General features: G+C 60.2%; 3 protein-coding genes across 4 annotated transcripts; 2 read left to right on the top strand and 1 right to left on the bottom strand.

The window, feature by feature from the left end:
• Positions 1 to 13,171: 13,171 nt before the first annotated feature.
• Positions 13,172 to 15,922, bottom strand: LOC147526324 (uncharacterized). 2 transcript variants are annotated; one of them, XM_086630067.1, is made up of 8 exons: positions 15,586 to 15,922; positions 15,393 to 15,467; positions 15,197 to 15,274; positions 14,182 to 14,235; positions 14,067 to 14,102; positions 13,934 to 13,978; positions 13,600 to 13,743; positions 13,172 to 13,509 (listed from the first exon to the last, which is right to left on the bottom strand). In XM_086630067.1, the coding sequence occupies exons 1-8, from the start codon at positions 15,920 to 15,922 to the stop codon at positions 13,172 to 13,174; spliced, it is 1,107 nt and encodes a 368-aa protein (XP_086486193.1). The 2 variants fall into 2 exon arrangements, with proteins under 2 accessions (XP_086486193.1, XP_086486194.1); XM_086630068.1 differs by lacking the exon at positions 14,067 to 14,102 and having other exon boundaries at positions 14,182 to 14,232.
• A 1,211-nt stretch (positions 15,923 to 17,133) lies between these two features.
• Positions 17,134 to 19,959, top strand: LOC104376185 (killer cell lectin-like receptor subfamily G member 1). Its single transcript, XM_086629966.1, has 6 exons — positions 17,134 to 17,182; positions 17,621 to 17,731; positions 18,247 to 18,327; positions 18,972 to 19,120; positions 19,388 to 19,491; positions 19,761 to 19,959. The coding sequence occupies exons 1-6, from the start codon at positions 17,134 to 17,136 to the stop codon at positions 19,957 to 19,959; spliced, it is 693 nt and encodes a 230-aa protein (XP_086486092.1).
• A 2,970-nt stretch (positions 19,960 to 22,929) lies between these two features.
• LOC147526323 (C-type lectin domain family 4 member G-like) lies at positions 22,930 to 25,080 on the top strand. Its single transcript, XM_086629237.1, has 6 exons — positions 22,930 to 23,074; positions 23,178 to 23,270; positions 23,823 to 24,137; positions 24,246 to 24,394; positions 24,635 to 24,732; positions 24,939 to 25,080. Exons 1-6 carry the CDS (start codon positions 22,930 to 22,932, stop codon positions 25,078 to 25,080), a joined length of 942 nt encoding a protein of 313 aa, XP_086485363.1.
• Positions 25,081 to 25,834: the final 754 nt, after the last annotated feature.

Below are 25,834 nucleotides of genomic sequence, written 5' to 3'. Positions count from 1 at the left end.
GCCCGTGCCGCCCTGTTCTTGCAATTACAGCCTGGTTGAACTTGTCTCCGGGAGTTGCTGCGGCTCAGTCTGGTGCAGAGCTGGGGGGGCTCGTGGCTGAGATGTGTACACGCTCCTCTCTTTGCAAGGCCACGGAGGTGCCCAGGGGACGCAGCCGTGTGTGGAGGGAGGAATGGCAACGGTCTCTGGCTCTCATTCAGGGGTCTGCAGCAAGAGCTGCTGCTCTGCAGTGGGCTGTTCTGGGACTGACGCAGCTCCGGCATAGAGCAAGGTGGCCGGCAAGAGGTGGGGAGACAGGGGCTGCAGTCTTCTGGCTCACTGCAAGGCAGGCTGCGAAGCTGGGATGACTTTGCCATGGCACTGTGCTCTCATGGGATGGTGGTAATGCCTGAGCCATGGGCAGCTGTGCCGTGCCAGGGCAGCCGGGGTCTCCCCGAAGCCGGCAGGCCCACAGGGAGCCTATAGCCGTGGGGGAAACTGCTACTGGGGAGCAGTGCCGGTGCTGTCTACTGTGGCTATGCCTGCGTCTGAGAGCACCCTGCCTGCAAGGGCCACGTCCCTAGGAGCCCACAGCCCCCTTGATGTGACCCAGCTGCCCAGAGAAGCCCCTCTCAGCTCCCCACGAGTGGGTGCACCCACCCAGGAGCAGTGGAGCAGTGACCCTGCATCCCTGTTGGTGCCACCAGCCGTGAGCAGCTCCTTGCTGCCTTGTCTTTGCAGGGCACTGAGCATCGGTGAGACAGGGCATTGAGTGGACTGTACCCCCTCCACCATCTGGTTGGGGCAACCTCGTCTCAGCCCCTGTTCCGTGTCTTCCCCATGTTCAGACCCACGGGCTCAGCACCCGCCTGAGCCAGTGATGACCGTGGTGTGGTGGCAGTCACCTGGGCTGCGTGCATGGCTCAGGGCCAGGGCATTTCCACCCTACTCCTGCAGCTTACAGGAGGCAAGACAGACCAGAGAGGAGAGGGGAAACCCCACTGCCCCTTCTTACCCCTTTGGGGACTGCTCCAACCCCCTGGGCTCTTCCCAGCCCCAAAGGGGTCTTTGGAGGTGAGTCCCCAGGCAAAGCTCTGCCGCCCAGTGGTCTCATCCTGCCTCAGCAGAGCCCACCCACCAGCAGCCCCACCAGCAGCCCCCCTCCCCATACCCTGGGGACAGGGAGGTTTACTGGATGCCTAACAGGATTAGCAATTGTGGACGGGCAGGCAGCTCGTAATAGGATTGCAATCTAATTAAACTTGCTGCTCGGGAGCTGGGCCTCAGCTGGCTGGAGCGGGGTGGGCTCAGGGGGCTGCGAGGGCGGCTGGAGGGGACAGCAGGGATGAGGCGGGCAGAGCAGAAGGAGGGGTGATCTGATGAGGGCCACGGCGGCAGTGGTGGGTTCAGGGCTTTGCTGACCATAACTTAGGGCCCTGTGGGTGGCCGTGGCCATGGGGAGCCACCCTGGCGTGGGGGTGGGCCAGGCAGCCCAGGTTGGCTGGGCAGGAGCCCCAGTCACTGTGCAAAGGGGCTGGGGGATCTGCATCTGCCACCCTCCTTCCCCCTCGAGAGCTCACTCTCCAGCCCTTTCTCTGCCATGCAAAATGCCCTGTCTGGTCCAGCCAGGCGGCTGATTAAGGATTAATTTTTTAATTAAAAACGTTACTCACTTCACCAAGTCCAATTGCATTCCGCCTCTGGCAGTAGCAGCCCCTGGAGAACAAGTTGCTCAGCTTTAGCTTTCACATCATCAAGGTGCCAGGGCGCAGCGTGCACTGAGCGCGGGGCTTGTGCCACCCCGGCGTGTGCGCCAGCCCGGCGGGTGGTCCTGTGCAAATTCCCCCCCCAATTTCATTAAGAGGTTGGTACTCCATGCAGCATCTCCACTCCTCCCTCATCCTCTGGCTTGCTGCTGTAGGGCTGAAGAGCAAACCCGCTGCTGGCCAAGTTTGTGTAGACCCTACAACAACAGAGCCTAGCTAGAGAGCATGTGGTGGGATGCGCATTCCCTTTGCAAGCAGCTCCGCAGGCCCTCGCCTGCCCCACGGCAGATGCCATGGGCTGGCAGATGCAGGTCTGGACCCCCAGGAGCCCTGGCAGAGGTGGGAAGGGTTTTTAGCTGGAAGAGCTGCCTAGGGAAGCCTGGAGGAGCCATGCACTGGCTCTGCTAGACTATGCTTCTGCGCGCTGCCAGGGTGGCTCAGCACTCTGTCTCGTTTTAATTAAACCTGTGACTGAATTTTTCATCTCAAGGACAGGCCAGGCGGCCGATCATGCTGCCGGGGAGGGAGCTCGGCCAAGCAGCGATGGAGGGGATCCAGGCACTCTTTGCCAGCCCAACTCATCTCCTGGGGCTTGTAGACTGCCCACAGGGAGCTGGGAATCCCTCTCTCCACTTCACCTTCCAGCCCCAGCAGGGCAGAAACCTGTTACCCTGCCCAGGAGGCTGGCACAGCTCAGGGCTGTTGTGGTGGGGTGAAAGTACAGCACCTTCAGTCTTGCAGGACTGAGAGGTTTTCACCCAGTGCTCCTGGCATCAAGCACAGCGCAGCCGCTCTCTCCCATGGGACACTGGGCACACCCATCTCTCCCACCCAGCCTGACTGGGAGCATGTTGGGACACCCCATGGGAGGCTCTGCATCCCCTCAGCCACCTCTCCTTTGTTGCAGGGTCAGGACCATGGGCCTGTCCATCCCTACAGGGATGGGTGAGCTTTGCCGGTACGCTCCCCATGGTCTCCAGCCTCGGCCCTGTGGGGATGTGCCTAGGGCGAAGGCTGGACTCTGCCTTCCTCCGCTGCTCAGAGGTTTGGGGTCTCTGTGACTCCCACCCCCCACAATGTGAACAGCCGTCCTGATGCTCCATCCCTGCTTCTGCCCAGCATAGCAACCGCGTAACCATGGCAACAGTGTCCCCATAACAACCAGGTACATCTGACATCCCCATGGCAACCAGCTCCCTGAACAGCCAGTGAAGAGCTTCGCTTCCTTGGTGCTGGGGAGGGATGGGGGGGTTCCAGTCCCACTGGGGCTTGGTGGCTGCAAAGACATAGGGACAGACACGGATGGGAAGGGCTTTGGCCAGGTGCCTGGGGCAGCACAAGCCTTCGTGGCCTCTGTCCTGCCAGGGAAGCTGCAGGAGACGCAGGCGATGTGGGAGAACGGGGTGGCCCTGAGGACAGCATTGCCACAGGGCTCAGCCTCCTGCATCCCAGCCCCATCCTGCTGGCTGGGCTGTCAGTGCCACCAGACCGGCTTTCCCTGCTCCGACACAAGCTCCCTGGAAATGTGTATCCCAAAGGCTGGGGCCGTGCTTCCCCTCCACAACCTCCTTCCATCCCTGATCCCAGTGCGGAGATGCTCTGCCCACCGCCCACAGCGTGCCCTCCCTGAGGGGCTGCCGGGCCCTTCTGCCACTGCCTGCCCGTGTCTGCCAGGTCAAGCTCGCCAGACAGCAGCCCTGACGCAGTCTGTCATTGCAGATGGCAATTGCACACCATGCAACTTTAATGTGTCAAAGCCTGAATTATTGAGCCCTGCAGCGGGACGCGTGCATGCAGGCAAGACCCATCATCCCTCCTCCTCTCCCTGCCCTCGCACGCCAGAGTGGGCAGCAGCAGGTGGGGGCTGGTGAGAGGCACCAGTGTTTGAGGTCTCTCTGGGTGCAAGAGGGTGCTGCACCCATTGCTAGCCCCGGGGGCTGCAAGGTGTGGGTGGCAGCGTGACTCTTGGTGCCATCAGCTCAGTTGCCTGGGGGTTGATAGTCCCTGTGCCAGGACACCCCAAGGATGGTGTTATCTCTGCAGGGTGCAGGGGCATGTGCATAGAGAGGGATGCACCATCTTGCTCTGTCCCTGCCTTGGCATTTGCAGCCTGCATCCTTATGAAACCCCATGGCCAGAGGCATCAGACCCCCCACTGCTGCCCTGGGAGGTCCTGAACCCTCTCCTGCTCACCCAGCTGCCAGGTCCCAATGAGATGAAGCCTTTCCACCACAGTCAATGTAAATCCTGCTGTGAGTGCAGCCAGCGCTTGCTCTCTGGCCAGTCAGGGCTGTCGCTGTCCTGCTCTGGGGATGACAAAAGGCTGGGAGAATGGCCTGGCTGCTCTTTTCCTTTGCAATTTGCCCAGTGTACCCTGCAGCCACTTGATGATTTTCTCATCAGAGTAGCAAGCCTTGACTGCCCTCCCATGCAGACCCGTCCATCACCCCAGTTGGCACTGCCATGCGAATCACAGGCACTGGAGCTGCCTGCCCTGCTCTGTCCCTGGCCATCCCTCAGCCCTGCAGCAGCAGTGATCAGCCTGTGGGAGAGCAGCTCTGAGCATGCCAAGGGATCCCATTTCCCTTGGTGTAACCCTGCTTGTTCATCCCTCCTTCTCCCCAGTCCCCTAAGCCTGTGCCTCACCCTCCTGCTGCCATTCCCTGCCCTCATCCCATGTCAGGGACCTCCTCAAAGCTTGAGTCCCAGTCTGCAGGGTGCTGGGCGAGGGCCAGCTGGGACCCAGGCACCCACAAGTGGGAGATACAGCTACAGACAATGCAAGCCCAGCCCCAGCGCATGCTCCTGGATTGCTCCTGCCATGGGGCATCTGTCCAGGTCCCTGCTCCGGGGCAGCACTGTGCCATGGGTACCTGTCTCATGCAACCAGGACAGAACCCAGAGCAGGGACAAGGGGCTCAGAGACGGACCCAGGGCATCAGGAACCAGCATGACCCCAGCAGCACCCTGTGCCACAATGCCTGGAGGTGTAAGAGAGCAGCAGAGTGGCAGGGGACCCCCAGTTTTGCAGGAAGGCATGGGTGCAGGGGCTATGGAGAGGACAGACAAGCTGCTTAGCTGTACCCACAAGGACGGGAGCATCACAGGGGTGCTGTGTCAAGGGACAAACACCAGCTGCCACACTCGCATGTCCAGAAGGGAGCAGCGAACAGGGAAGGGGGACATGGTGGCAAATGTGGTGGCGATGCAATGCACCATGAGTTTTAGCTGCTGGTAATTGAGTTTCTTGGAGAGGCTTGTTGGGGAACCCACAGCGGGGGGTCAGGACTTTATCTCCAGCAATTTAGAAGAGGGCTGTTGAAGAGCTGCTCTGCCGAGCGGAAAAGCCACTTGAGTTGTGCTTAACTTCATCAAGGGAAATGCATAGAAATCAGGGAGCTTGCTAAAAGAAATTAATAGAGCAGCCAGGAGGGCAGAGCGCCTGCAGACAGCATGAGAATTGCTCAGAGCAGCACATGCTGGAGACTTCCAGTAAATGAACGCGTCCTTTAATGAGATTTGCAGGGCCAGTGTGGCTGAAGGAGCCGAGTGAAGGAGGCGAAGCAGTGGGAAAGGGCATTCCTCGAGGAGGGGAAGCTGTCAAAACGAAGAGCACAGGAAAGGGGATGAAGTTACGTGGAAAACAAGAGCAAAACAACCCCCAAAAAGGCTTTGAGGAAGAATTTGGTGACAGTGTAAAATTTCAGATAATTACACAATGCCAACTTTGAGATGTTGCTGTAACGATGAGGGTGTGGAGGTGTCTGGGGGTGCACCAGAATGCCACAACCTGCACCTACCTCCTTCAGATGAATCTTTGGATGGGGGCCTATGTGCCCTGCAAGCCTTCTCCTTTTGTGTTAGGAACAGAAAGTCAAGCGTGTTTAGCCCCGGAGCAGGTATCCAGGGCCCGTATATCAGCACAGAAGGATGCTGCTGAAGGAGCAACCTTGGTGTGCGGTGGCGGGCGGGCAGGGGAAGGATCTCCCATGGGCTGCGATTGCGAGAGCAAAGTCTACGAGTACAAAGTGTGGCTGCGCTGGCTGTCAAGTGGTAGGAAATTAAGGCAGTTACTCTCGTGAGAAATCAGCTTCGCACCAACAGAAATCAAACTGTTAGGCCAAATGCAATCCCGGACAAATTTATCTTGAGAAGCGAGCCTGCAGAGGAAGATAAAACCGTGTTAGCAGAGGCTGAGAACATTTTCCATGGGATGCAAAGCTGCCGTTCCCTTTATGGCTCACAGATTAAAGTTTTCTCATAAAAAACATTTCTCCCCGCTCAAATACCGTCACTAAAATTTCCCTTGAGAAAACCAAGTGCTAAGCAATACGTTGTTATGTATGAACAGTGCTCTCAATGGCAGCTATATTAAAGAAATCACATTGAATCTTCCTGTTAGAGTGTGAGTGGTGCCTATACCATGGGGAACACTGCAGTTTATTCTTACTTTACATAAAGATGCTTCACCAGGCTCCAGGGCTAAGACCCAGGGCTTCATGTTTCGAGGAGGAGTATTTTGGCTGAAATTAAATGGAATTGGAACAAGTGCAATCCAGCAGCTCCCGGCACAGCAGGAGGGGAGGTAAGTCCCCGTGAGCTCCAGGCATTGTGTCCTCCCATGGAGCTCTGCCCTGCAGTCAGCAAATCTCCTGCCAGCACAGCTACAAATCCCAGACAAGCCCATGAGAATTGTTGTTCTAATTAACTAATGAAGATGTCTCCTGCAGGGAAGATGGATAATCGGAACTGGAGGCTTTCTCCCTGTTTGAGGGCAGGACCTGGAGCAACACTCAGCTCCTCTCGAAGGACCCCATAAACATCAGCACACCTCAAGGATCAGAGTGCGGTCCCTGCTGTGGGGAGGTACCAAGTGCTCCCAGACACCGAGCGTGTCCCTGCACCCTATCTTCAACCGAATTTCAATCTCAGAACCCAGCTGTGCTCCGGTTCAGGGCTGCCTTTAAAAACCCACCCAATCCCATCCTTGGCCCAGCGGGTCTGAAGGCAGCCATGCTGCCCTCATCCCTGAGTTTTAACTTCTGTCTCACCCTCTCTGCTGCAATCTGGAGTTATTTTCAGGCAAATCACATGAGAAAAATTTACTTCTGGTGGGGTGAAATCTGTACAGGATTTCCCTGAGCCAGGCACAAGGAGGATCCACTTCAAAGCGGGGAGCTGCTTCATTAACAAAGTGTACTAGGGCTTTTGACATTGAGATAAACATTCTGATACACTTCAAAGCAGCTTCCTCTCCTTGTCCTTAGACATCCTCTCCTGCTTTGCCCAGTTGTGGATTTTGGAGTCGTATTTCTGCCTACATTGTCCTGCACCGCATCCCAGCTGGGTGGTCGTTTGCTGGGGGGAGATGTCAGGTGCTGCTTTGCCATGCATGAGACCTTTACGGTATGACCATGAACCCAAAAACTCCGTCATTGCCTTCTGGCCCACCTATAAAGTGTTAAGAGTTGCTGATGAAAGGGACTAATTTCCATTGAAAAATGCCATGGTTTTAAAAGAAAGTGCAATAGAGAAGTGTCTGAGGGCTGACTTGTGTGTGTCTGTGCCTGGAGATGTCCATCCCTCTGGACATCCCTTTGGCAGAGCCTTCAAACCCATCTCTGGCAGCTGGTCAGGTGTTCAGCAGCCTAGGAGAAAGCACTGAGGTGCAGACACTGACCACTTGCACAGGGAGAGGTGTGAGGAGGTGGGAGCAGTTGGTGCATGGAGTGCCCACAGGAGTCACATTGCACCCCAATTTACCCAGTGGTAAACCTCTCCTTGAGCATTTGGATGGGTTAGAAGGATTTTGCAATACTTGAGAGCAAGGGGACTCTTCCTAATGCTTTTGCCACAGCTGGATGCTTTAGCAGGTCAGCCAAACAGAGCTGGGCTGTGGGGTGAGCTATGGCCAGGGGGGCCAGTGTGCCCCTCGCCTGGTCACCCCAGGCCTTGGGACACCTTTTGAGGCAGGAAAGGGAGCGGCTGGTGCAGTGGGGAAGCCACAGGGCAGAGCAGCAGGAGTAGGCAACCGCAGCATGTGGCCAAAAGCTCCTCTCAGGGCCGTCATTTCGGTCACACTACTGCTACCTCTGCTTTACAGAATGGGACCAGACTCGAGGCATTGCATCCGGGGCACGGCATGCCAGTGAGCACTGGGAGTGTGGTACAGGGACAAAGGAGTTGCTGCCTGCTCCACTGGCAGGTAAAAACATTTCATTATTACACTTCCTCCAGACATTATATATATAGGCTCTGGGCTTGGACAGGCTGTGCAGGAAGGAGAGGACCAGGAGAGCAGTGCAGCTTTGACTTGTTCCAGAGTGGGACAAATCTGGGAAAAAAATCGTCTCCCAGACTCCCACTACCTCAGGGTTCTGCTCCAACTTCCCCAGGGATCGCGTGGCGTTTGGGATGTAGGAGGCCTGCTCAGCGTGCTGTGGCTGCCCTGTTGCAGGCTGTTGCCTGGGATAGAAGCATATGTCCTGGCTGCTCAGAGCAGGACCCTCATGGTCCCTGGGCCCCCAGACAGCAATACTGATCCCTGCTGAGATCTGCTGGTGCTTTCACCTCCATTTTCAGCTCAGAGAAGGCCTTGCGTTCCCCAAAAGGAGCCTGCTTTCCCCTCCCCAGGCTTGTCTTGTGCTCTCCTGGCCATCACCTCAGCTCCACCAGCTCAGCACACTGCTTGGGTCTGGAGCTGGAGAGGTCTCACTGTTTCAGACAGACACCCTCAGGAATGGGTGATGGCTTTGGCTATCCCAGAACCTTCCCCACCTGCGCCCCCTCGGTGCCAGCCCCGATTTCCCTTGCTGAAACCGCCGGATGCCTTCGTCACAGGGCTGGGGGCTCATGATAAAGGGGCTGTCCCACTGCCCCTCTGGCACCCCCCTGCTCGGCAGGGCAGGGGGCACCCCAAGCTGTGCTGCATGGGGTGGTTTAGGGCAGGGTAAGAGGGTGCGATGTGAGTGCCAGGGCGTGCCCCTGGCAGGACACCCCCACACCTGTCCAGCAGCCCACTCCGCACACTGCACTGGGCAGGGGGTGAAGCAGACCCTGGAGGGGGTTCACTCCCTTTGCACCGAGGGGTGGCCCTCTGTTCTGGTGGGGCAATCCAGCAGGGATGGCAATGCTCCGGCCAGCTGGATATCGGGGTATGGGTATTGATTCTTTTGATTTAATCATTAACCTGTATACCCCCATGGTCAGTTTGTACAAGAGAGTTTTGTACGATTTAGAAAATACAAAATTTTTCTTTTCAGTGATTGCCTTATATATCGGAGAAAACATTTCTATACACCCATGCGTAAAAGGCAATACATAATTAAAATGTTCCACAAATCGTTGCAGAATCTTGAAATCACATTCTTTGTTGATTCTGATCTTTGTTATTAAAGTTCTAAGATTGTCCCATTGTTTGTCAGGAATATCCAGATAAATGCCCATTATCCCAGTTCAAGAAGGACGAGGAACTGCTTGAGAGAGTCCAGCGCAGGGCCACAAAGATGATGAAGGGAGTGGAGCATCTCCCTTATGAGGAAAGGCTGAGGGAGCTGGGTCTCTTTAGCTTGGAGAAGAGGACACTGAGGGGGGACCTCATTAATGTTTATAAATATGTAAAGGGTGACTGTCATGAGGATGGAGCCAGGCTCTTCTCAGTGGCATCCAATGATAGGACAAGGGGAAATGGATATAAACTGGAACATAGGAGGTTCCGCTTGAACATGAGGAAGAACTTCTTCCCAGTAAGGGCAACAGAACACTGGAACAGGCTGCCCAGAGAGGCTGTGGAATCTCGTTCTCTGGAGATGTTCAAAATCCGCCTGGACGCGTTCTTGTGTGATCTGATCTAGGTGGTCCTGCTCCGGCAGGCGGGTTGGACTAGATGATCCTTTGCGGTCCTTTCCAATCCCTGACATTCTGTGATCCCGTGATTCCGTGATCCCATGGTCCCCGCAGGGGGAACCCCCTCCCGTGACGTCAAGGGAACCCCGCCCCTCCCCGCTGCATGATTGGCCGCGCCGCCTGGGGTCGGCAGCAGCCTCTGCGATTGGATCCGGTGCCTCTTGGCCACGCCCCTGATGGGGAGAAGGGCCTTGATCTGACCCCGCCCCTGCCTCTCCTCCCTCGTCTCCTATTGGCTGCAGAGCTGTCACTCTAGCGCGGCCCGGCCCGGAAGGCCAATGCGCTCCGGTGCAACCCGCGGCCAGTGACTCGGAGGCGGTCGCTGCGCCCTTGTTGCGCCCTTACTGCGCGCTTACTGCGCCCTTGCTGCGCCTCGCTGCGTCCCACCGCCGGACTGCCCCACTGCCGCACCCCTGTACCCCCTCCGCAGCCCCACCGCCACCCCGCTGCGCACCAGTGTGCTGGCACAGCGACCCCGCTGCACCTTCGCTGCAGCTCACTTCGCCCTCACTGCAGCCCCACGCACCCCGCCGGATCCCCTTTCAGCCCCCTGCACCCTCACAGCAGCCCCACGCATCCCACTGCATCCCCCTGCAACCTCACTGCAGACCCACGCACCCCACTGCACCCCCCTGCACCCCCCTGCACCTTCACTGCAGCCCCACGCATCCCACTGCACCCCACTGCAACTTCATTGCAGACCCACGCACCCCACTGCACCCCCCTGCAATCCCTGCACCCTCACTGCAGCCCCACGCACCACCATGCACCCTCCTGCACCCCCTTGCACCCTCACTGCAGCCCCATGCACCCCACTGCACCACCCTGCACCCTCACTGCAGCCCCATGCACCCTGCTGCACCCCCTGCACACCCTGCACCCTCACTGCAGCCCCACGCACCCCACTGCACACACCTGCACCCCTTGCACCCTCACTGCAGCTCCACGCACCTCACTGCACCCCCCTGCACTCTCACTGCAGCCCCACGCACCCCACTGCACTACCCTGCACCCTCACTGCATCCCCACATACCTCACTGCACCCCCTTGCACCCTCACTGCGGCCCCATGCACCCCCCTGCACCTCCCTGCACCCTCACTTCAGCCCCATGCACCCTGCTGCACCCCCCTGAACCTCCACAGCAGCCCCATGCACCCGGCCGCACTCTCAATCTGATCTCCTCAGTTCCCGGTGCTGCACATCACTGTCTTCCACTGCACCTCCAAAGCCACCCCATAGACCCCCGATCTGTGACCCCCAGAGCACCCTACTGTAGGCCCTGCTGCAATCCCACCCTCCTCTGCAGCCAGACCCCTACTGCACCCTGTCCCAGGCACCCCTCACTGCACTTCACCTCTGCCAGGACTCAATCCCGCACCGTGCTGGGGAACGGACTGCCCCACTGCCCCGTCACCCCCATGGCTCAGAGACTGTGTGCCATGGTGTCCCAGGGCTTGTGGGAGGAGGCTGCAGCCTCTGGGAGGAGGCTGCAGCCTCCAGTGGGGAGCACAGGAGGATGGCAGGGAGCATGGCAGGGCGGTAGGGAGTGTGGTGGGGTTCATGGCAGGGTAGGGGGGAGCACAGCACGATGGCGGGGAGCACAGCAGGGTGGGGACCATGGACAATCGCAGCACAAAGGTGCTCTTCCATTGCAACATCAACAGTTGCAAGCAGCAGGGCTCAGGAAGGGGGATCCTACCTTTCTCCTACCTTCACCCACCCTGATCAGCCCCCCAGGCCCTGGGAAAACCAACGCAGAGCTGTTTGCAGGCAGTGGCCCTACTGCCATGGGGCTTGAGACCAGAGCTGCTGGCCAGCAGCCAGGTGCTTTCTGCTCCCTTCTCAGGAGCATAGAGGAGGGTCTGCGTGCGGACATGGGAGCACCGTCCCCACCGGGGCTGGCACCACTCCTGGCAGCCCCGGTGAGCCCCGGCGGGCCCCAGCTCCCTGCCTGCTGCATCACGGGGCCAGTGTGCCTCTGCATCATGGCCCTTCTCTGTGACTCAGAGCGTGCAGCTAGTGTGGGACGAGGGACCGTGCCATGAGAGGTAACGGGCTTTCCCAGCACTGCTCACCCACGCTTCTTCCCTGCCAGATGCACGCTGGGCTGTGATGTTGTGGCTCACTGATGCTGTAGCACCTGCCATCCCTGAGCCACTGTACTTGTGGCCCCGTTGGCCATCCCCCTGGCCCCTCTCTATGGCTTGGCCTCACATGAGGTGCTCCAGCCAGCTGGCATGTGCTGCTCATCCTGGTGACATCCATGGCAGGCCTTGCGGAGGCTTGGCATGTCATTGAAGGATGTGGGGTGTCCTGGAAAGTCCTTGGCAGATGGTGTTTCTGGTGGGGTAGGCATCCAAGGGAGCAGTGGGCCAGGGCACGCAGTGGGAAGGGCAGGAGTTTGGGGACATCTTGCTGGCGAGATACAGGGACATGTACTGCAGCCTCACCCTGAAGGTGATGCACGTCACCTGAGGAGTGCTGGCCCTGCTATGTCTTCAAGATGAATGACGACTGCTTCAACATGGACTGCTTGCCCACCTTCCTGGCAGGGCTTGACGTGGTGTGGACCGCCCTCTGTGTAGGGTCCCTCTTCTCCTGGGAGAAGCACCAGGCTACCCACAAGCTCTCCAGCAAGCGGCACGTGGCATTGCAGGACTACCATCCTGATGTCTACCTGCCCTACCACAGCAGCATTGGCTACATCCTCTCCCTGGACATGGCCAAGAGATTCTGAAGGCAGCTGGCACATCTGCCCCACCCTCGTGGAGGAGGTGGGTATCCTGGTGGAGGTGGTGGGGGTCTGGGCAAGAGCTGGTGCCACTTTGCCAAGCATGACACGTCACGGTGCATCTCCAACTAACACTGCCTGATGGGGACCCATGTCCTGAGCCCACAGGAGCAGGAGGGGGTTCACTGCAGCACGCTGCAAACTTGAAGCACAGGCTGTGACAGCCCCAGCTTGCCCACTGGAAGCGACCCACCAAGCATCTGGGGACCAAGGGACCACAGCCACAGCCCGTGCTGCCTCCCCAGCCCCGGTGCTGCCCAGCATTGCCCACCCTGGCCCGTTCCCTTATAGAAGGAAGCAGTCCTTGCCCTGGCCAGGCTCCCTGACTTCCCCGGGCCCAGTGGCAGCCCTACTCCCCTCCACGGCCTGGCGGCAGGTCCTCTGGGCAAGGGTCCTCCTGGCCCCAGGCACAGCTGAAAGCCGGTGGGGAGCGAGCAGAGGCAGAGAAAGTATGTCTGCCCAGCATCATGTGGCCTGGGAGTTTCTCGGAGGCTGTAAATAGCTGAGTTCCCCTTCTGCTCATCTCGAAAGTGAGAAGGGGAACATCCCCCAGAGAGAGGGGAAAGAATCGGTCCATTGTCATCGCTGATACAAAAGCTATTTTAAATTTTATTAAAATGTGTCTCTTCTATAAACTTCCAAAACATCTGGGTTTGCATCTTTACTATAAAGATTTGTGCCACAGCTGCATAGCGAAGCTTTCGCCCCTGGGGCCAGGGACGGTGGCACTCATGGTGGGATGCAGCTGGTGGCAGCGGACATCTGAGGCTCCTCTTTGTGATCCGGGGAGGTGTGGGGAGCACCAGGGGAGCAGGGCACCCCAGGGCCACCCTCGAAAAGGGGCATGTGGGGGACGTAGTGGCTGAGGGGCCCAGTCTGGATCTGTGGCCGGAGCAGTAGCTGGTGCAGGGTCTCACCCACCTGCACCAGGCTGTGGGAGAGGAGGTGGAGGTGGGAGACGGTGTCGCTGGCCAGGCTCTCCAGCAGCGCCTGCTGTTGCCGTGATGTCTGCAGGATCTGCACCAGCAGTTGCTGAACGCTCTGGAGCAAGCCTGCCACGCCAGAGCCTGCAGCAAGAGGGGGGTCAGTGTCAGCAAACCCTCATCATGGCTCCGAGAGCCCCGTGACGCTGTTGGGATGCTGTGGGGAGAACCTACCGTGCAGGCTTGCATCCAACGCCTCTTCACCTGCTGCCAGCTGTTCGCCCATGGTAGCCATCCCAGGGGAGCCTGGGGCTGCGGCGGCCGCTGGCAGCACTCGGTTTCCTCTTCCCATCCCCGAGGACATCTCACCAGGAAAACCTGCCACTATGATTTGGCATAGAGGGAGCAACCAGGGTGCTGGAGCCACCCAAGCCCTGTGCTCAGCCCCTGTTGCAGAGCCCTGGTGGGCACTGCCTGCGGGAGCCCCTGCCCTCCATTCCCACAGGACAGGACAGGACAGAGCTGACCCCCTGAGCAGGGGGACTTGCTCGAAGCTGCAGACCCTTACCAGCCTTTTGCTCAGCTCCTTCCTGCTTCATCGTGGTGTCACAGCCTAGAAAGAGAGCAGACACAGCCCGTGAGTTGCGGCTGCCTCCTGCTCCTGGGTGCACAAGCACGGGCTGCCTGGGCACGGTACTCACCCAGGAGGGGAAGGGGAGGGAAGCAGCGACTGGCGTCTGCAACGAGAACCGTATCAGACCCTGCTCACAGGGCTGAGGGGGTTTACCGGGCCAAGCAGGGCAAGGAAAGCCTTACGTGGCACAGCGGCGGGAGCAGGCGGCACTCCAGCGATGTGGTCCCCACTGGCTGCTGGGAGAGAGCAGAGAGAACAGATGCGCCGTCTGATGGGACCTGCCGGGGGGGATCACCGCCAGCCCGGGGTCTGCCCAGCTTGCCTCGGCCAGCCCCGCAGCCCGACATGCCCTAGCCACAGCTCCACAGCACCCTGCAGGGCCCCAAAGCGTTTCAGGAGCTAGATACAAAAGCAGGAGTCACTCACCCACCACTGCAATGCAGCCACCTCTGGGCTGGAAGGCAGCAGCGGCGTAGCAGCACGCAGCAACACTACACAACAGATTAGGACTGGAAGTGAAGGAGAATCCCACATCCACTTGAAACTGCAGGGGGAATTTAGGGAGACAGAAGGTAATTACCCAGTGCAGGATGCTGGCCGGGGCGCCCATGCAAATCAGACCCAGGGATGAATCCTGCGTCACCTCAGTGCCAAACCCTTGGGAGTGTGCAGTGAGGGGGGTGCAAGATCCGCCTCTGGGTGGGCTGCAGGGCAGGGAAGCTGCAGGCACCTTCTAGCCCTCACACCCAGTCCTAACTCATCCAAAGCTTTACGGTATTACCAAGGAAGGGGGGAGCCAGGACCTGCCGAAGGAAGGGGAGTCACATGCCCTGCAGTGCCGCACAGCCAGAAGAGCCCCCTGGGCCGGATCGGGGTCACCATTCCTTAGAGACCTTGAGACCCGCAACCTGCCATGGGGCAGCCAGCAGCCTTGCCATGCCCTCAGGCTGAGTCAAAGCTGGGAAACCCCTCCTGCCCTGTCCCAGCCATCTCCATCCCCTCAGGCTCTGGGGCTGGTTTACAGCCAAAGCCTCTGGAGAGAGAAGTCCCAACAACCCCACTGGCAAGCATCCCTGCTGAGGAACTCGTGAGGGGCCCCCCAACCATCTAAGAACGCCCTGTCCCATCATGCTGGCATGGGCTTGGGCTGGAGCCGTGGCCGTGCAGCCCGGTGCAGCGGGGCAGACCAGTACTTACAGCTCTCTGGTTCATCCTTCACACACTGCAGCAGCGGGGACAGCAGCACGACCGGGGCGTCCCCGTCAACATCGTGCTCTGCAGAAGGAGGGCGAAGGGGTGCAGAAAAGAGCTTCAGTAACTGGGAGATGAGGAGTCCCAGCTACTTCACAGCTGGGACAAGCCCCATTCTGGCTGCCCGAGCCTGCAGAGGTACCTGGTGGCCCTGGTGAGGATGTAGAGTGGGTGGTGAGGGCTGACCTGCGCTTCCTGGGGGGCCGCTTCACCAGGTCTAGAGGAAGAGAAAGAGATCATCAAGGGACCTTGGGAGACTGTGTAGCACCAGTGCTCCCCCAGTATCCCATGTCCAGCCATCCTGCTAAACCCACCCAGGCGTCCCCAGCACCCACCTGGCATCCTCCGCTCCCCGAAGACGGGCCGTCCGGCTGCCTTCCAGATGCTCTTCATGGCTCGGTAGTGGGGGGGCAGGCGGGGAGAATGGTGTCCTGCTCTCCGGCGTGTCTCCCGCTCCGAATGGAAAGCCTGCTTGAGTGCCTTCCACTTGGAGCGGCACTGGGCCACGGTGCGCCCGTAGCCAGCCACCGCCAGCCCCCGGGAGATCTCCCGCCACAGCGCCTCGTTGGGTCGCGACGTGGAGGCCATGAGCAGGGCGGCCTCCCCCGAGCCCCCCACCAGCGCCAGGAGGCTGCTGACCTCCGCCTGCGTCCAGGCTCGCCCGCGGGGCATGCTGCCGGGGGCGAGGGTGGGTGCCGGGGAAAAGCTCGGCCCCAGGCCGCTGGTGAGGCTGGGAGAGGCAGGGCTTAGCCCCGGGGCTGGGCCGTGCGCTCCCGAGAGCGCACCGGCAGTCTGCCGCACCGGGAGCCGCACTGGGATCTGCACCGGGAGCCGCCGGGAGCTTCCCCGGGAGCTGCACCGGGAACCTCCCCGGGAGCTGCACCGGGAGCCGCACCGGGAGCTGCACCGGGAGTCGCGGGGATCGGCGCTGGGAGCTGCACCGGGATCCAAGATCCGGGCCGGGGACCACCAGGCGCCGCACCGAGCGCCCCTGCGCCGCACCGGGCGCCGCGCCGGGAGCTGCCGGGAGTCGCCGGGAGCTGCCGGGAGTCGCCGGGAGCCGCATGGAGCATGTGCAACCCGGGGAGGAGCCGCTGGGAAACGTAGTCCTGGCTGCGCCATCGGCCCCATCACCCGCCAGCCCGGCCCAGGGTCGTTTTCTGCTCGCGGGCATCCCCGTCCCTGCCCGCCCTGCCCGGCTGTAGGTGCGCGGTGGGGCAGGGGGCCCGGGCAGGACCACCCATGGCGGGGCTGGGAATGATCTCTGCCCCCCACCCCCGAGGGCACGGCAGGGGTGGCCATCACGGCAGCCCTGAAGGCTCGGGGAGCGAAAGGAGCACCCCAGCCCCACGCTTTCCAGAGCTGAGACGCAGCTGCAGCCCCATGCAAAAGAGGCGTCAGAAACCGCATCCGAGCAAACGCCCCACAGCCTCGCTGCTTTGAGAATGCAAAGCCTGGGGATACAGACAGGGCCCTGTCATTGGCTCCCCAAGGATGCCCAGGTTCCCTGCATGGTCCCTAGGACAGATCTGCTGAACACCGAGGGGTCAGGGCAGAGAAAGCAGCTTCGACACGGCTCAGCCCTGGCCCTGTGTCTGAGCCAGCAGCCATCCCACCGCTCGCTGCCCGGAAGCCGGGGGTGTGGGTTTCCCTCGTGATGGAAATGCCCGGGTGCCAGGTTGGCACCTGGGTTCTGGGCTTCCCCCTCACCCTAGTCTCTAGCAGCGCCGCGACCCTCCCCAAAGTTGTGGCCCAGGTGGTGCCTCTGGGGACCCTGCCAGGAAGTGAGACTTTCCATTTCGCGTCACACCCGGCTGCCAAAGCGGGCTGGGAGGGGGTTGCTGCTTCCCCCGTGGGGCGCAGAGTGAGAGACTGCGGGAGGGATGGAAGAGGGGGTCACGTATGCCGATCTGCGCTTGCCTCCCACACCAGGTAATGACTCGCTCCTTCCTGCCCTGGGCACTCCAGCTGTCCTGGCGGGTCCCCTGCCCTCCTGCAGCCCCTTGACCTCTGCATGGCTGTTCCCCCAGCCCTGCTCCCCCGGCTCCCCCCTTCCAGGTGTCCCCTCCCAAACAGCTTCTCTCCAGCCCCCTTGCAGACTGCCTGTTCTTGGGGTGGGGGACAGGAGGGGCTCCAGGGCAGGGGAGTACCCACTGCACCCTAGTGCCACAGCGCACCCCCTGTCCTGTGCCAAGTGCTGTCTGCAGAGAGACGACTCCTAAGAGGGTCAAGGTGCTGCAGACAGGCTCTCCCTCAGGTTTCCTGGGCTCCCCTGCTGCCTCCTGAGATTCTGGCTAGGGTTCATAGACCTTTGCTGGCTGGGGGGAGTCCCACCAAGCCCCCAGGGCCCAGGTTAACTCACTTTCTCAGCTCCTCAGCAGCCAGTGCAGCTGCCCTGGTGCTGGGCAGCCCTCAGCCTGGGTCTCCTCTCCCTGCTGCTCCTGCTGGCACAAATCATCCTCGTCAGCATCGGCTTGCACTGTGAGTACCTGCTTGCGCCTGGACCTCTCTGGCTGTGGTCTTGGGGTTGGGATCAGCACCATGGGGCCCGTGTACCAACAGACAGAGCTGCAGCTTACCCATGGAGCTGGGCCCTCCTGCATGGGGCTGAGGGCGTTGCAGGTTTCTGGGGCAAGCAGGAAAATTGGTGAGGCAAGACCTCACCTGCCTGGCTGGGAGAGGAAGGTGAGGAGACAGCGTGGGCTTGGGGACTGCGCTGGGGCATCCCGCTCCATCACATGGCAACAAAATGAAGACAGGAGGGAGAGCAGTGACACTGAAACTGAAAGGCAGAAGCACTTTCCCCGAAAGCCTGTTGTGTGGTGGGCTCCCAAAAACCGCAAGGACCTTGGTCGGCTTGGCTGGCAGGTCACCTAAAGGGGAGGACACCCTGAGCCGCAGCCATGGGGCTGTTGTCCCATGGGAGAGGGCACTGGGTGCTGCTGGGAGCAGGAGCCCAGGGTTGGTGGGGAAACTCCTGTACTCTTCTTCTGTAGATTTAGGACAGCAGGCAAGCTGCACCCGTGGTCCCTGGAGCATGGAGGAGAGCCCCATCTGTGGGCAACAGACACAGCGAGGTAGGAGAGCCCAGAGGGCTCCTGGGAGACGTTTGGAGAGTGCCCAGCTGCCCCTTTAAAGAGACAAGATCTGTCCCCATTCCAGAATGTGCCCCCCCTCCCCACTCCCAAGCCTTCCCTCAGCTTTGCTGCCTATGCCCTGGCTCACATCGTGGAAAGCTGCCGCAGAGCTGCTGAAAAGGCTGCACTGCTGGGACCCCTTCAGAAGAGAAGACCCCAGCACAGCTCAGCATTGCCTAGGCACACCACCAGCACCATGAGCTACCATGGGCTGGACGGCATTGGGTGCTCTCTTTTGGCCAGTCTCTGTTGAAGCTGAAATCTTGACTGCGTTCCCTGTGCTTTGCAAATGATGCTGGTATCACATCCCCAAACCTGGACCTCCCCTGCCTGACCACCTTTGTGTAACCAGCTGATCTCCTCTGGGGTCCCGCTGGGGAGTGGGAGATGGGATGTGGGAGCTGGACTCCAGAGTAAGCGCAAGCAGAGGGTCCTCTCTGCAGGGCAGCCACAGGAGTACACTGGGTTGGTTGGTACGCTGCCTGCCCCTTGTCATCCTCCTGTCCCATGCGTGGGGGCTGGTGGCAGCCCCTCCCGGCTGCCCTGTCCTGGCTGCTCCCACAGACTGTATTTTTGGTGCACAGGGCAATGCCAGTTCTGCCCGGCTGGCTGGTTCTGGCATGCGGGGCAGTGCTACTACTTCTCCTCTGCCAGAAAGAGCTGGGAGCAGAGCAGGGAGGACTGCTGCTCCAGAGGGGGACAGCTGGTCACCATCCGAGCCAATGCCACCCTGGTGAGTACACCTAGCCTGGCCTGTCCAGCTCGCTGCAGGCATCGGGCTGTGTTGATGGCCACCTCAAGGTCCTTCAGCAGTCACCTAGCCATCACCAGCATCGTCTCAGATCCCTGGCTCTGGCCATGTGCCCAAAGCCTAGCCAAGCCTCCAGGTGGGGAGCTGGTGATGCTGTGCCTGTCCTGCGCAGCCTCCATCACTAATTGCATGGCTGGGGCTGGGTGTCCCTCTGGGGAACTCATGCAGGTCCGTCCTCTCCTGCACTAGGCTTTCCTGATGCGCACAGCCAACAGGGAGGTCTTCTTCGTGGGGCTGAAGAGGGACAACGCCAGGTCTGACTGGAAGTGGCTGGATGGCACCGCACTGAAGGGGTGAGGCTGTCGGCTTGTCTCTAACCAGGGTTGCTGAGGGTCCAACACCAGGGCCTGAGGAGGTGATGGGCAGGAGGACAGGCAGCTCATTGGCAGGAAGGGATGTAGGAGGAGATCAGGGTGTGTGTCCTAATTGGGAGGAGCAGGGGGAAGGTGAGCTTTGCTCCCACAGCATCTCTGCAGCATCTGGTCCCTGGCTGGAGGAGTTGCTGACGGGATGACCTCAGCCCATCCTGCCCATCCTATCTCAGACCGCTCTCTCCCTGCAGGCTCTTCCCAATCCAGCGCACCACCAGCTCCTTCCTGGCCTGTGGCAGGGTGTCAGGCTCGGGGCTGTCCAGCGGTTCGTGCGGGGATGCCCTCGGCTGGGTCTGCGAGCAGAGCGCAACCACCCTGCAGTGGCTCCGATCCTCACGCCCTGCCTTCCTCTGGCGAAACACCACCTACACCTGTGTGGGGACCTGGTGACCGTGGGGATGTCCGGCCTGGCTGTCCCACCACCCTGTTCCCTGCCTGACCCCAGCACATGGGCATCTCTGGGCATCACCACCTCCCCTCTCAGACCTCTTTACCCTGTCAGATCTCTGCACTTTGCCAATAAACTCTAGCACTTGGATGCCGTGGCTGGATTTGGAGGATGAGGGTGGTGGGATGGAGGTGCATCCTCCAGCTCACTGACTTGGTCACATCACTGCCCCGTGGGAAGCGGCAGCTGCTGCAGCACTGAAGGAAGTGGCTGTAAGCCAGCATCAATCCAGGCATCCTCGTGGCCTGGTAGCAGCATGGAGCAGCTCCTGTGCACGCTGAGGCAGGTCCCCACGAAGCTCTGGGCTTTCTGACTGTGGTGGCTGCCTGGGGTTTGTGGTTTTTGGGGAAGTCAGTGGAGAGGTGGGAGGGCTTAGGCTGGGCAGCAGCTTGTCTTCTGGTGCCTGCCCAGTCTGAGGAGCTCACAGCAAACACCCACACTTTGCTCTGAGGCTGAGTGATGTGCAAGAGCCTAAAAGGCGTGCTGGGGCTTGGCTTGGAGGGGTCTGGTTCTGGCAGCTGTTATGATTTAGATATAGACCACCTGGGTTGTGTCAGCAGCATGCAGCTCTGGCATGGATGTCCCTGGCAGTCCCTCCTGGCACACATGGAGTGCCAACCCCCATGGTTGCTGCATCCTGTCTCTCAGGCAGGAGCTGGGATGGGGAAGGTGATGCACCGGGGAGCATGGCCTCGCTGGGGCCAGTATACATGGGTTCTTGGGGCTTCTTGCAGCCTGGGGAGGCAGATGCAAAATGTGTGCCCAGGGTGGAGCTTGTTTGCCCCACCACCCCCAGGAGCCAGAGCAGCCTCACTTTTTGCAAATAAAGCAACTACTTCTGCTTTTCTGCACTTGAAGAAGTGGCTCCACCTGGTGCGGTCTTGGACACAGCCTGCCACCTGAATACAGAGGAGCAGGCAGGACCGAGTCCCTGGACTGCTGCCACTCAGGGCAGTGCCCACCTGCATGGCCCAGAGCATGGTCTACGCTGACCTGAAGTTTGCCACGACCCTGCCGCTCACTGCCTCTACCTGCCCCGCAGCCCCCGATGAGCACCGGCAGCGCGGCTTCTCCTATGGGCTCTCACCTGCCTCCAGCACCTGGCTGGCCATGGTCCGGCAGCCCATCACCTTGGCAAACCTCAGGTCAGCATAAACCACGCTCTGGGCCATGTGGGCAAGCACTGGGCAAGCCCTGAGCCCTGCTGGCTCCCGCCTTGCCCTTGGGATGCCTTTCTGGGGTGGTCCTGCTCCCTGGTAATTGCTCTGTCGCTCGGGGGTGCAAAGAAGTGTGGCTGGCGTCTGCAGAAGCAGAAGTTTGCTCTGAGCTGTTGCAGATGGGACCAGCGAGGCACGGCTGCAGGGACCAGCACCCTCTCATTGGTCCCAGCACCACCAACCCGTCTCCTCCCACATCCCAAAAGTGCTCACGGTCCCCCCAGGCACATGACAGGGCCAGGGTAGCACGGCCTCAGGTCAGGGCAGTGGCAGAGCAAGGATGGACCCAAATCTGTGGGCCAGGGGAGAGATGAGGGAGAGCGGGGCCAGCCTGGACACAGGGACACATTGTCCTGGGGACAGCCCTGTGGAGGGCTGGAGGTCTTCACAGATGTGGATTTCCTCTCCCAGCCTCTGGGAATGGGAACTTTCCCACAATGCAGCTTTTGCCGCTGCCGCCTCTCATCCTCTCCCTGGCAGCACTCCAAACGCCCCCCAGAGAGGTTGTGTAGAGCAATGACACGTGCTTTGCCTTCCCTTCCCCAGACCGCAACCCCAGCACTTCCAGCATCTCCTCCTTGGTTCCAACCTCCAGCCCCTCAGCATCACAGAGGTCCCTGCCGAACTGCATCCAGAGAAAGGCAGGTTTCAGAAGGGACACTGAGTCAGGGACCAGCTGGACACACGCGGACACAGCCAGTTGCAGGGACAGGACTTGGGGTGTGCAGGGGTACTGGTGGAGCACAGAGTTGTGAGGCAGCACTCCATCATCTCTGCAAGAGCAAGGCAAGTCCTTCATCACTGGAGAAAGGGAAAAAAATAAAAGGGAAAAAAGGGGAAAAATAAAAGTTTCAAAGCAGACAGGAAGGAGGCCTGGAAAGATAAAGGTTGAGCGCTTCCTCCCAATCCCCAGGAAGAAGATGGAGCCCGTCCTCCTTTGCACGTCAGTGATCCAGGCCCATGGAGGACATGCTGGAGAACAGGAGGAGCCCAGCAGAATTTACCAAGGGCAAGTGCCATGTGCCTGACCTGCCTGCCCGCTGCTGGGGAGGATCAGGCTGGGGACCACGGAAGAGCAATGGGGTCTATTTATCATGACCCTTCGAGTTTTGGGATATGGTCCCCTGTGGTCTCCTTGCTGGCAGAGTGGGGAGATGTGGCCCAGAGAAGGGGAGACGAGCAAGAGCTCATGCTGCAATGTGGAAATCCTTTTTAGGCATTAGGGCAAACATTTCCGCACAGCAGAGATGCTCAAACCCTGGAGCAGAGCACGGAGAGGAGGAACCTCCATCCTGGATGAGGCCAGCCCCAGAGCAATCTGTTCCCAAACGGAGGCCAGCCCCAGAGCACTCTGTTCCCAAACGGAGGCCAGCCCCACTCTTCCCTGCTCAAGGGATTTGGGTTGATTCTCAGTAGACTAAGCCCTGCAGCTCTGCTCAGCACCCCAGTGCCGAGCTGCACCGCCCCACTGCCATCCCAGGGGACCCTGAGCAGTTTCGGGGCGTGGAAGGAGACAGGTCGGCAGCACTGGGGCCAATGGCAAGGACCCCATGTGCTTTCCTGCTCCCATCTGCCCCATCTCACAGCCAACTTCTGCTTCTGCAGAAACCAGCCACACTTCTCTTTTGCAGCCCTGAGAAGGGGAGAAGCCGTGGTGGAGCAGGAGGCATCAGGGTCATCGGGGCAGCCCAGGGCATGGCCCAGAGCGTGGTCTACGCTGACCTGAAGTTTGCCACGACCCCACCGCTCACTGCCTCCACCTGCCCCGCAGGCCCTGATGAGGATGACAGCCCCTATGAGAACGTATCGCCGGGGCCGGCACCCGCGGCACCCAGCCCAGGTGAGACCCCAGCTGTGGCCACCGCCATGGGGATGTCCCGGCACAGGGTGGGTGGTGGCAGTGTAACCATGGGGTGATGCCTGTGGGTGCTCATCTCTTGCAGGGCACTGGTCCCGGCGTTGGCGTGTCCCCATGGGGCTGCTGGCAGGCAGCCTGCTGCTGCTGCTGGTGGCCACAGTGGCCCTAGGGGCTTGCTGTGAGTCAGGGTGAGGGCTGGGGGGTGGGGGAACAGCTGGGAAGGCGGGCATCGGGAGTGGGATTGGGACTGGGAGATGGCTGCACTGCTGGAGGGGGCTGTCAGGGCTGGGGGTGCCAGGGGCTGGTGGACCAGGGGCTGATTTCTCTCTCTTGCGTGTCCACCCTGAGCTGCCTTCCATCTGCCTGCACTGCCTCCCACTGCCTTCCCTTTGCCTCCCCTTGCCTTCATTTTCCCTTCCCTTTGATCTCTCCGCCCTTGCCCTCCCCTTACCTCCCACTGCCCCCATTACCTTCCTTTCACCTTCCCATCACCTTCACCTTCACCTTCACCTTCACCTTCACCTTCACCTTTCTGTTGCCTCCCTTTGCCTTTCCTATCCTACCTGTTGCCCCCCAATTGCCTCCCATTCCCTCCCCTTGTCACCCTTGGGGCTGCCATGTCCTCCCCACGGCGTGCCCATGCCCCCTCCACCCCCTGAGCAGAGTCAGTGCCGGGTCCTCCTGCCTGGGCTGTCCCACCGCCATGCCCCAGCTCACCCCCTGTCCCCAGACTGGCAGCTCACCCGCAGCCTACGGGACGCCTCCCGGGAGCACGCGGCCGAGCAGGGCCGGCTCTTGCAGGAGCTGAGCACCCGGGAGCAGAGCCTGGAGCAGACACAGCTGGAGCTGGCATGGGCCAGAGCGGAGCTGCAGCGAGCGTGGCAGGAGGGCAATGGCAGCCTCCTGGAGCTGGGCAGCCGGGACGCCGAGCTGGGGCGCATCGTGGGCATCCTGGGGGAGATGGAGAAGGAGGTGCAGGAGGTGCGGGAGGAGCTCAACAACAGCCAGAGCACTGTGGCCATGCTGCGCGCCTGCGTGAATACAGGTAGGGCCGTGGTGGTGCCAGGGCACGGGCAGTGCCGCTGCCAGGGAGATGTGTTGGCCAGGGGCACCCATCGGTGGGCAAGCGCCTGAGCTGTGTCCCTGCCCCCAGAGTGCTGTCCCTCAGGCTGGGTGCTCTACAGGGGCAAGTGCCTCTTTGTCTCGGTGGAGAAGAAGAACTGGTGGGCCAGCTGTGATGACTGCAGCAGGAAATCCGCTCAGCTGCTGGTCCAAGGTGACTGGCCGTCATGGACGGTGCCGGTACGAAGCAGGGAGCTGTGGCACCCCGTGAGGGTGGGGGCAATGTTAGGGCTGGACAGACGCCCATGGGTACAGTGGCAGCAGCATCTGTGGAGGCGCTGGGGTGGCACCACGATCCCTGTGTGCCCGTCCTGGTCATCTGTGAGGAGGAGCATGGCTGGCCCTGGGGCTGCCGGACACCAGGGGCACCAGGTGGGTGCTGGGCGTGGGGCAAGTGGTTGACAGCTTCTCTTCCCCCAGCATTTTGTGCAGGTACCTGGTGTCAGCTACTGGATTGGAGCACGATTTTCTTCTGACCTGAAGAGGACTGCTGTATGGCAGGACAGCAAGCAGTCTTTGTAAGTGCAAGGACCCCCAGCTGTGGGGTGCACTGCCAAATCTCCAAGTGGTAGAGCAAGAGGCTGCGGGGAGGACTGTGGCCCTTCCTTAGACTGGTCCCAGCGTCAGGCGCCCTGCTCACCCCTGAGGCACTGGGATCTGTGGGAAGAGGTGTCCACAGTGAGGATGCTGTCACTGACCCCCTGAGACGTGCCCTCTCTCCTAGGTGCAACTATGGTTCAGACTGCAGGCTGTCAGCTAATGGGAAAATCGAGAGTTCAAAATGCTGGCAAAAGAACAAATGGATCTGCGAGCAGCCTCCAAAGCTGAGTGGTGCATCCCTCCCATCCCTCCTGATCAAGGACTGACTGAGCTGCCACCCTGCTGGGTCGCAGGACCCAAGGACAGGAGCTGGGGCGCACCCTGAGACCTTCTCCCTGTGCACGCATTGCCTCAACCGTGTTGCAAAGCATCGGGAAAGGGTGTCTGTATTTTAAAGCAAGGCTTGTGGAAAACAAACCTTATTACCTTCTCCCACACTCATGCATACACTTATACCACCTTGCACCAGCCCTCTGCCTGTCTCCGTGTGCCCTGGCCAGCGCAGCTCGCTGTGACTGGGGACTCCAGTGAAGGACACCAAGGCTACCAGGAGTGCGCTGGTGCAGGATGTTCCATTTGCATCTTTTTGGAGCTGGGGGGTGACAGCACCATTGGTATCCCTGACCTGTCCTTTTCGATGAGTCCTGTCCCTGCCCTCAGCATCGGCAGCTCCCATCCTGCCCTTTCTCCTTCCTTCATCACCTGTCCAGGGCTTTGGAGTAGGCCTTGCCTGGTGATGGTGCACATAGCAGTGCCGACAGGGTGAGAAACTGCTGGGGAGCCTTGAGATCATGTGGGAGTTGGGGGAGAGCTGGGAAGCCCTGAGATCATGGGGGAGATGGGGGAGAGCTGGGAAGCCCTGAGATCATGGGGGAGATGGGGGAGCACTAGGGATCCCTGAGATCATAAATCATAGAATGATAGATTCATTTAGGTTGGAAAAGACCTCGAAGATCATCAAGGCCAACCGTTAACCTAACACTGCCAAGTCCATCACTAAACCATGTCCCTAAGCACCAC

The sequence above is a fragment of the Tauraco erythrolophus genome, chromosome Z, assembly GCF_009769465.1.
Source record: "Tauraco erythrolophus isolate bTauEry1 chromosome Z, bTauEry1.pri, whole genome shotgun sequence".
NCBI lineage: Eukaryota > Metazoa > Chordata > Aves > Musophagiformes > Musophagidae > Tauraco > Tauraco erythrolophus.
Note: the sequence above shows the minus strand (reverse complement) of the source record. Positions and strands in the feature narration are given on the sequence as shown.